We start from the raw sequence: 11,331 nt of genomic DNA on the forward strand, positions 1-11,331 counted from the left end.
TTTAGCAGCTCCACACACCGTCTTAAGAATTCAGCCTAGTCCGGTCCCCATGTCGCCTGGGCCCCTTCCGCCGCCATCTTGCTCCTTTCTTCCTTCTGCCACTGCCCTCGAGGATTCTTCAAGATCTGGCCGCCGCCGCTGATATTTTTATTTTCCGCTGGGGGGACGACTCCCTGTTGCCTCACCCCACACCGGGTTTTGTCCTGAAAAAATTCCCCGTTGGGGCTCTTAAAAGAGCCCGAAGGTCCGTTCGAGCTGGAGCCGCCGAAACGTGCGGCTTAGCTGGTCATCGCCGCAACCGGAAGTCCCTCCAAGAGGATTCTTAACGACAAGACTATTATCAACCCTTCTTCGATATATAATACTAAATTTAAATAGCCTGCTCCCTGACTGGCTCCATAAAATACTGCTCTAAGAAACAATCCCTCACACACTCTATGAAATCACCCACGAGGCTACCCTTGCCAATTTGATTAATCCAGTCAATATGCATTTTAAAATCACCCATGATTATCATTATGCCCTTCTCACAAGTCTTCATTATTTATTGGTTTATACTATGCGCCACTTTGGAAATATTGCTCGGGGGGCTGTAAATTACTCCTGCCAAGGAGGCTTTTCACTTCTTTTTTATTTCCACCCAGATCAATTCAACATTTTGACCCTTAGTGCCAATATAATTTCTTAATACAGGCTTGATGTCATCTTTAACCAATAAAGCAACTCCACCTCCTGTTCCATCCTGTCTATCCTTTTGGAATACTGAGTACCCGGGACATTTAACTCCCAGTCCCGGTCCTCCTGCAACCATGTTTCAGTAATTCCCACCAAATCATACCCATTTGTCTCTATTTGTACTGTCAGCTCATTGACTTTATCCCGAAAACTGCGTGCATTTAGGTACAAGTTTTTTAAATATTTCCTACTGATTTGTCTTTCCCTTGCAGGATTTTCTTGTGCACTACGCTTTTCACATATTCTGACCACCTTCATTAATCTCTGATAACACTCAGCTTCATCCCCAACTTTCACTCTCACAGTCTCCTAACATTTTGATTTTTTACGTTTCCTTTCCCCACCATAATCGTTAGACTGGCCCTGCCTGTTCATCCTATTAACATCTACCTTCTCCTCATGTGTCTGCATGGGTTTCCTCCGGGTGCTCCTGTTTCCTCCCTCAAGTCCCGAAAGACATGCTGATAGGTAATTTGGACATTCTGAATTCTCCCTCTGTGCACCCTAACAGGTGCCGGAAGGTGGCGAATAGGGGCTTTTCACAGTAACTTCATTAGTGTTAATGTAAGCCTACTTGTGACAATAAAGATTATTATTATTATTACATGCTGACCAGCTGCTTGGTTCCCATTAACCATTATGCTTCTTGTAGTTTAAACTTTCCCTTACTCCCACCCCCATTTGGTAGTTTAACTCCCTAATTTGATGTTCTGATCATCTTCTGGAAAATGTTGGAGGAAAATGGTGTTATCCTTTTTTTTCTGATTTCAAACGTTTTTGCCCACAGCCAATTAAAAACAAAATTTGCGAGGAGGGGACTTCCGGTGACGGCGGGCGGGAGGCAGCGCACATTGGAAGGCTCCCATTCGGGAACGGCATTTTCAGGGAGTAACGCCCGGTCCTAGGGCCAGCGACGGCAGTAAATGTCAGGAGATAGCGCAAGGAGAAGAAGGATGTCGAAAAACACCAAAAAAACGGCCGGGAAAAAAGCGGCTGAAAGTCCGTTGGAGAGGAGAAAGGTCACCGCGGGGTCAACAAAGAAAATGGAGGCTGGAGCACCAGGGGAGGCCGCAGTGCTTACGGCTGAAGAACTAACTAAGGTGATGGCTGCGGAATTCCAAAAGCAGTTGGCGCAGATTGCGAAATGTATGGAGATGGTGAGGAAGGAGATGAGGGAGGTTTTGAATGTGCTGGTGGAGGAGGCGGTTTGCCCTGTGAAGACGACGGTGGCGAGCGCAGTGGCGGAGGTGCGAGAGCAAGGGGAGGCGCTGAAGGAAGTGGAGGAGACGGTATTGCAGCACGGTGATCAACTTGCCTCGATGGGGAAGGAGATGCGGAAGGTGATGGATACTAACAAGGATCTGCGAGGAAAAATGGAAGATCTGGAAAACAGATCCAGGCGACAGAATTTGAGGGTCGTGGGGCTGCCCGAAGGAGTTGAAGGACCGAAGTCAACTGAGTATTTTGCCGCGATGCTGACTAAACTACTGGGGGAGGGGGAGGACCCCTCCCGATATGAACTGGATCGGGCTCATCGGTCATGGAGGCCTGTACCAAAGGCGAGTGAGCCGCCAAGGGCAGTGACTCTGTGCTTCCGTAGGTACAGTGTGAAGGAGAAGGTCCTGAGCTGGGCCAAGCAGAAGCGGGTGGTGCAGTGGGCTGGAGCTGGTATACGTGTCTCCCAGGACTTTACGGTGGAGCTGGCGAGGAGGCGGGCTGCCTTCAACCGGGTGAAGAGGGCACTGTACATTGGCAAGGTGCAGTGCGGCATTGTATATCCAGCGAAGCTGAGGTTGACTTACAAGCTCAGGGACTTTTATTTTGGAACGGCGGAAGCAGCGGAGGAATTTACGAAGGCAGAAGGACTGTGGCAGAACTGACAAATTGAGGAATGGTCATGTGCCGATGTAACCTCATGACTGTGTTTTCTTCTTTTTTTTGTATCACTGTGCGCGGGTGTAGAGGCTAAAGGAGCCAATGTTGCATATATTTGGACAAGGGAAGGGACAGGGCTTTCACTCGAAAGGAGGGCTCTTTGGGGTGTAGGTGGATATGCGGGGTTTGTGTGCTAAAAGGGGATCTTTGGGCTTTCCTAGGGCCGGGCAAGGGGGAAAGGGACCCGGGCGGGGGCCTCCACGCTGGCCGGTTTAAGCCGGCCAGTGAACGGGAGTGAGGTGGGGGAAGGGGCTGCGGCCATCGGAGCCTGACAGAACAGGGTCGGAGTGGGCTAGTCGGGGTGGAAAATTGGGGGGAGGGAACCGAGGTTGGGGGAGGGAACCGAGGTTGGGAGGAGGAAGTTTTACAAGAGGCAGTGGACGGGAGGAGCTGGAGACTTGCGGGGGGGGGGGGGGGGAACAACTTTGAGGTATCATGTACGGTACTCTCTCAGAGGCTGGATGGCGTTGGTTGGGGGGGGGTGGGGGGGGTGGAGAGCCGTGTAGATTAAGGGTGACTACGGGTAATCGCTGATTCCTTTCTGTCATTTGTTTATGTAAACATGCGGGTTGGGGTTTGGGGGTTGGTGGGCGGATGGGATCGTTGTTATTATGGGGATTGACATATCTTGTTGATTGTTGTTTATTGTTGATGGGTGTAAATGTGGGAGAAAACGTGAAAAAGGAGGAGAATTTAAAAAAAAAAAATTTTTTTAATAAAAATTTGCATTGAATCAAAATTTTTCTTTCTATTGTGGTAAACCGCGAGCAAAAACGTGCAAGAAAATTGATTGTTGGTTATATATATTAATTTCATGATATCTTGTAAGATAAGTTTCATAATATGAAACCTGCTTTTGCGCTTCACTGTTTAAAAAATTCTATATGCACCATCTTTTCATTTTAGTAACAAACTGCAAAGAGGTGCAAATCACTTTTGTGAAAAGTGTATCTTCGAGTCAAAATGAACTGTTTGAAAAAATCAATATGTGGTACCTTGAAGATCTTAAGCTTGTGGATGGAAAAGAAGCAGACCAAGTAAGTAGCTAACCAAATGGGCTTGAGTATCCCATTGTATTTTCTATTTCATCTTGCAACAAAAACATATTTACTGACCGATATCACAAGTACATTTTGCTGTTTCAGGTGTAACGCATTCATCACGCCTTCAAATGTGTGGAAAAAATGAAAACTCATTCCAATACTACAGTATAATAATGATCATTAATGATTATGTTGTTTAACTGTCTGCATTCACATTTTTACAATGCTGCTTTGTAACATGTATGCATTGGTTTGATTAGAAGACTCTTTCTTTGAGCTTCCATTTCCCTCCATGTTAATGAATGGCTAAGGGTAAATTTTGCAAGATGCAAGAATCAGGCAGCGAGGTCAACACATCCAAATCATGGCACTACTCTGCAATGATTTCCTGATCTGTGATTCCAATGAGAGACATCAGATACGGAATTTTACAGCACCAAAAGGACAGGATGGCAGGTGGGGAGGGGGTAAAATTGGGCACCCAGAGCAGTGACTTCATGCTGTTTGCTACCTGCCCATCCCTGATGGGAGCAATGCTAGTCAGGGATTAAACTGGCAGTCGGGTACTTTCTGCTGCATTCCTGCTGTATTCATGGACCCTACCATTTTAACTTGTAGGTTTTTGGGACTTTTGAAGTCACAGCCAAAAGGCAGGAAAGCATTAATATTCAAATTAGGACAACAATTACATCATAGAACCTCGTTGCAATTTGAACTAGAAATGTAGCTATAATGACCTGTGCTGGAGATATTTGTGAAAACTGCTGTCAGCAAGATGAAGGCCAGAAATATCCCAGGTATATATTATTTTAAAATGTTTTTAATGCTTGTTTGCCCATAGGTTTGTTGGGTGAAACTATTCACAAATAGACCTTAATGTGAGCAAAAGAAGCAATTTATTGTGCAGAGCTCTGGGAGAAAGGTCCTGGACTCCTTAGTCCTGCCGGCACACCTTCTCTCTGAGCTGTGGCTTCAAACTGTGTTAATATACCCTTTCAAAGCAGAATTAGTTTGCATTCTCATTTACATGCAGCCAATCAATTCTCTTAGTATCACAATTCACACCACATTTAGTTATCAATTCTTTACACAGTAGTTTACTTTTTGTCCAATCCATATGTTGCGCGCGTGATTACATAAGGTCATAAAGTTATGAGTTGCCAGTCATAAGGTCATGAGTTGCTAGTCTGAGATGTGCATTTAGAGGCCACCCTTCCTCTTGCAGTTGTTTTGGCAGCTTAGAATAACAGCATCTGCAGTCCGAGGAGCACTGGTCCTCACTTGACCCATTGTCTTTGGAGGATACATCTGTTAGAGTCACTCTTAGTCCAAGTTCACTGTCTCAGCAAAAAATAAACAGGCATTAATTCATATCCCAGCATATTACCAAAGCTGTTTTACCCCCTCCCCACCTGCCATCCTGTCCTTTGGGTGCTGTCTTGACTGGATTGGACCTGCCGGCACCTTCCAGTGTTGACCTGCCGCTTTTGAAGATCCATGGAAGGACATTTCATCACCAATGGACAAGTGGTACAAGCACCACATCAGATATATCTCCAACACATCAAAGTTGGAAACCCTAATGCCTGAATACAATTTGCAATTAAGCTTCCCCCAGCCATTTCCTGACCCCTCTGTTTGTTCTGCTTGATTTCCTGAGGAAGGGCACCAGCCTGCAAAAGTTTTTTTTATTTAGCCTGGTGGAGCCCACAACAGTCAATTCTGGAGGCTGATACATTTCACTCATTGGGTATCCCATCGTCCACTCAGACGGCAGATCCCTTCAGAGCCAAAGCAGTGGGACCATGTGATATAAGGAGTCCACATCCACTGCCTTGCTTCCTTGCAGTCACTCCATTGTACGAGGTAGATAGGGGGCAGAAGCTTACCACAAAATTGCAAAGTGTCAGACCCAGAGCGAAAAACGGTAGGATTTCTTATGGAATCTTGAACCTCTTAGAAAAAAAATGTAAATGGGCGTAGTCAATGCGGCCATTCTGGTGAGGCGGGAACTCTTAGGGCCAGAAACTCGCTTCAAACAGATTGGGGCGCCATCTTTAAATTGCGCTCCAACCAGTGCTGCAGCCACACAGCACCCAGACAGTCATCGGCAGAAAATCCTCTTCCCCGCAACCCCACCAAACAGTCGTCACCAGCAGCAACACCCCCCCCACCCCGCCCCACACACCCTCCGACAGTCATTGCAGTCCGCCCATTCCTTCCCCCCCCCCCCGAGTCATCACCAACAGATCATCTCCCCCACACCCTCAGACGGTCATCGGCGGCTGATCCCCCAACCCCTCCCCCTCAATGTCCACGCTCTCCCCCACCCACCACACATATATATCCACCCAGTCCATGGGGCTCCCACTAGGGTCTTACCCTGGCACTTCTCCCTGGCAGAGCTTTAGCACTGCCTGGTTTGCTGTTCCAGGTTGGCCCTGACAGTGTCAACCTGGCACTGGCAACCAGGTATGTCCCTCTACCCCATTCCCCAGAGGCTATACTTACCTCTGTGCCCCAGAGGGATCCCCTTAACTGCCTCACACCTGGTCAGACTTTCTGTCATGCCGGCACCAGGTCAAGATTCCATGAGTGGGGAGGTCTGGAGAGAGTATTCGCTAATGAAATGGTGATGTATTAAAATGAGGCCCTGGGCTCCCAAGGTTGATTCTCACTATTCTACTCGGGATAAGATTCCAAAAGCCAATCATGCCGGAGAGAATCATGTTTTTCGCTTCTCTCCAGATTTTGAGCCAGCGCCGGCTTTCTCGCGGACGGAGAGAGAGGACTTAAAATCGCCCTCAGGGATTCTACTGCTTATAAGACAAAGATATATTCCCAGAAATGGCAGTGAATTAATGCAGTTTGATCGGCACTTTTTTTTGTGTGGTTCTGCTGGTCCCACTATAACACGGGTGGGTCACGGCTAGAATTTCTGAGGAATTTCAGCTCCAACATTTCTAATGAGCTGAACAAAGAATGCTGGTGTTAGACTACGATGTTGCTGTTAGCCTGACCTACGGTGGACATGGAGAAAACAGAAACCTGCCTTGGAGAAAAGAACAAATAGAGAAATTGGCACTGTGGGAATTTTCTTGAACTCTCTTATTTAGTTGTCCGCCGCATGGTTTCCTTCAAAAGTTTAAAACATTATGAATTACTTAATAAAATTAGCTAATTTCTCTTTTGAATTTGATTTTTAGGATAATCCGCACTTTGATATGCATTTTGATAAAGTTTACGTCTGGGAAACCTCCAGCACGGCCTCCAAATATACCTTTGTCCGATGTTTGCAGGAGCTTAATTACCACTACCTGGGAAAGAAGATCACATTTGTGAATTTTGACATTGATTACTTAATTGGTGCCAGTTCAAATATGAATAGAGGGGACTGTATGCTTGCCCTGAATATGTGTGTGTTGTACATTTGTAACTGTGTATGTTTGTCTTTGTGCAGATAAGAATCATACACTATGTTCCAAGTGAACTGTACAACTCTTGTCGATAGCTGTCTATTGGCAGAAAAATAGATAACCATCCGTTACATATATAAGCATACTCTGCTTCTGGGAATCAACTCTATTTCCATTTAGCCTTTAATGACATGCTAAATACTGCAGATTATTACAACCATACATAATTGAATACCAGTATTCAGATTCAGTTATTCCAAGTTAAATGCTCTCCCTCGGTTACTGAATCCAGATTGAAGCTGCACATGAATATGGGTTAATAAAATAAGTCCACTCCCCAGACTGCAGGGAAATGAGTAACATGAGACTAAAGGTGAATTATGCTGTAATGGATGTAGATATCCTGAATGCACACAGATCTACTCAGCCAGGGCTCAGTTGGAAACACTCACACCTCCTGAGTTAGTAGGTAGCAGCTTCAAGTCCCACTCCAGGGCTTGAGCACAAAAAGCAAAGCTGGCATTCCAGTGAAGCAGTGAGGATGTGCTGTCCTGACAGAGATGTTAAACCAATGTTTTGTCAAGCTTCTTGTGGCAATATTTTGAGGAAGAATAGGGAGTTATCCCTGGTTCCTGGCAAATATTTATCCCTCAAACTACGTCACAATAACAGATTTTTCTGGTCATTATCACATTGCTGTTTGTTGGAGCTTGCTGCACGCAAACTGTCTGCAACATTTCATACTTTTCAACAGTGGCACACTTCAAAAGTATTGCATTAGTTGTAAAGCACTTTAAGATGTCCTGAGGGTATGAGAGGCACTATATAAATGTCAGTTTTTATTTTCTTTCTTTTAAGAACAGATCAGACAATTACTAACAAAGTTAGGTGAAATTAGTTTGGGGCAGTTGCACAAAATGGGTACCAGCGAACTGACCACCTGTTTTATAATCTGCCTGATATTTTTCAATGGAAAATTGCAATTGATACTTGTCAACGATGACCCAAGATCAATTTTCTCCCCAATAAATTTTTGTGTCAAAATAATAATTAAAAATCAGACGCTCAATAAAAGCATAATAATTTATTTCCACAGAAACAGTCTAAAATCTTTGTTAATTATAGAAGTCATAAAGCAGGAGGCCATTTGGCCCATTGAGTCTGCATTGGCCCTTGGAAAGAGCACCCTACTTAGGACCACGCCTCCACCCTATCCCTGTAACCCAGTAACCCCACCTAACCCTTGGACACTGAGGGCAATTTATCATGGCCAATCCACCTAACCTGCACATCTTTGGACTGTGGGAGGAAACCGGAGCACCCGGAGGAAACCCACAAAGACACGGGGAGAAAGTACAAACTCCACACAGTCACCCGAGGTCGGAATTCAACGTGGGTCCCTGGGTTGTGAGGCAGAAGTGCGAATCACCGTGCCACCCTGATAACAAAAGAAACTTCAAAGACACGAATTTACACATATCAAACAGTGCAATTTAATATTTATCCAGTCCAATCCATAAAAATATAAAAATTACCGAGTCACATCCATAAAAATTTGAAATATCTTCTTAGTCACACAAGTTGAATTTCATATGTGCTATAGTTCACTCTGATTTGTGCACATAAATAAATTGGTGTCAGGTTTCCTTTCTTACCTTTCCACCTCTTTAACTTCTCAATTATCTTTGAGTCAAAGGGGAGTATTCTCCGGACGTGCGGCGACCAGAGAATCCCGCCTGTGGTCAATGGATTTTTCCATTGTCGGCGTCTCGTCCATGGTGTTCTTGCGGTGGGTGGGGCGGGAGAATCCAGCCCAACATCTTTGGTATTATAAGGGCTAAACCCATACTGTAGGACACTATCAATGATAAGAAAATAAGAACATAAGAAATAGGAGTATGAGTAGGAATACACAAATGGCTGACCTTGGGCCTCAATTCCACTTTCCCAGCTGCACTCACCATCCTGACTTGGAAATATATCGCCATTCCTTCACTGTCACTGGGTCAAAATCCTGGAACTCCCTCCCTTACAGCACTGTGGGCATACTTACACCTCAGGGACTGCAGTGGTTCAAGAAGGCAACTTACCACCACCTTCTGAAGTGTAACTAGGGATGAGCAATAAATGCTGGCCTAACCATCAATGCCCGCATCCCGTAAATTAATTTTAAAAAATTCTGCCTTTCTACTTTTCCTACCAAAGTGAATAATCTCACATTTCCCCACATTATATTCCACTGGCCACCTTATTGTCCACTCACTTAACCTGTCTATGGGCACGATCTAACCAAATTGAAAGATCCCCAGAGGTGTGCATTTGGTCGGGTGTTGAACATGCTATCTATTGGGACTCTGGTTCAATTTGGGGCTGGTTTAGCACACTGGGATAAATCGCTGGCTTTTAAAGCAGACCAAGGCAGGCCAGCAGCATGGTTCGATTCCCGTACCAGCCTCCCCGAACAGGCGCCGAAATGTGGCAACTAGGGGCTTTTCACAGTAACTTCATTGAAGCCTACTCGTGACAATAAGCGATTTTCATTTTATTTCATTTTCATTTCATTTCATTTTTCATTTGGGGCCTCAGCGGGGAACTCCCCAACAAGACCACACCTTAGTCCTGTTTCCTGCACTGAGGAGCTCCGCTCTCTTAATCTCTTCAACCCCCAATGTGACCCCCAAAATCCCCAAAGGCTCAACTCACCTACAAGGGCATCCTCAACCCCGCACACTACATACATGTACAGGGCACTCATGGACCTAATCCCCGACGTGGGAAAAATTCCAATCTGGCACCCTGGAAGTGCCCCTGCCAGCTGGCAGTGCCACCTGGGGACTTTGGGGGTGCCAGGCTAGCACCCAGGTGGCACTACCAGGGTGCCAGGCTGGCACCAGCAGTGCCAGGGTGACACATTGTCCAGAGGGCAAGTACCTGGAGGCTTCCAATCCCCTGGAAGACCACCATGAGTGCAGTTCCACCGGGACTGTTTGTAGAGTCCAGCACTGAACGGCGCTCACCCAAAGTCTCCAGGCAAAGGGTTAGAACCCAATGTCTCAGGTAGATCAGGGGAGAGTATATTAGAATGAGACTAGCTCTCTCACTCTAATATGCAGATTTGCAAAATAGAGATCCCACCCACGATGGGCGGGATTCAGATCATGACGTCTCGTGAGATCACGTTAGATCTCACGTAGCATGTCGAGCTGGATAGATCCCAAAAGAGAAATCTACTGATCTCTACCAGCCACGCTGCAAATTAAAATAATGATTAGATTCTGTCAACTTTTGGCTTTTAACACCTGAAGTAGAACATAGCAAAGATTGAGTGAGAAGACTAATTATGCCCCAGTTTTGAAATTCTGGGAAAGATTACATTAGAGTAGGAAATGGTGTAACGAAGCGGCATTTCAACACAATGGGGCGGCGTCTCATATGACAAAGGCCCAGAAACTCATTAAAACATCTTTCAGACATGCTGCCAAACTGCTATGAGCCGACAACTATTCAATTTTCATTTGTCTAGACTTCATTTCAGTTCTGCTTTCTGAAATAGATTAATTTCAATTTCACAATTCTTAAGATTATTTCATGTCTAATGCTCAGTTTAATCTCTCACTTTAAACAATTTCTCCAGATCAGCATTTCCACTACAATGATACACACCTGTTTTTTCTCCTCTTTGTAATATTCACTCTCAAGAAGTTCTCTCTGAAGAGGTTGTTTTAAATTTAGCAGATTTGTACATTTTGTATAATATGTCGCCTGATTTCTTTCTGGCTTGTTTCATACCTCCATTCTTGATATAAAAAGGTGTTGGTTATTTTCTTAATCCTGTTGATACTTATTTATTCTGTTGCAGTTTCTCTGTGCCATTCTGAAAGTATTGTAAGCACTTTACTCTGTATAATGTATTAAGACATAGCTGTATAACTATGAATATGGGAATACAGATTTACAACCTGAGTTTTCCTCTTTGGTAATTAAATTGCTATCTGTTAATAATTATTTTATTGTGTGAAATACTCAATGCTGTTGGGTATAGATATATTATATTTAGAATGCAGTTCCCTGCTAAGCTCCAATTGCTTTTGTCTGGGAAAGCTGAATAACAGATATAATATTTTGTGACACAAAATAGAACTTAGTAACAAGCTGTATCTTTCAAAAACGGAAAAACAGGCTTAATCCATTTAAACTTCACC

At 44.7% G+C, this 11,331-nt stretch overlaps 1 protein-coding gene across 1 annotated transcript in view; it reads left to right on the top strand.

Moving 5' to 3' along the window:
• The window catches only part of LOC140409410 (exocyst complex component 1-like), a 49,397-nt gene extending 38,353 nt beyond the window's left edge, over positions 1-11,044 (top strand). The window contains exons 2-4 of the mRNA XM_072497852.1: positions 3,577-3,707; positions 6,920-7,109; positions 10,989-11,044. Coding sequence (XP_072353953.1) covers positions 3,577-3,707; positions 6,920-7,109; positions 10,989-11,044 — 377 coding nt within the window. The remainder of the gene's footprint in view (positions 1-3,576; positions 3,708-6,919; positions 7,110-10,988) is intronic.
• The last annotated feature ends 287 nt before the right edge of the window (positions 11,045-11,331 follow it).

Source organism: Scyliorhinus torazame, chromosome 3 (assembly GCF_047496885.1).
Source record: "Scyliorhinus torazame isolate Kashiwa2021f chromosome 3, sScyTor2.1, whole genome shotgun sequence".
Classification (NCBI taxonomy): domain Eukaryota; kingdom Metazoa; phylum Chordata; class Chondrichthyes; order Carcharhiniformes; family Scyliorhinidae; genus Scyliorhinus; species Scyliorhinus torazame.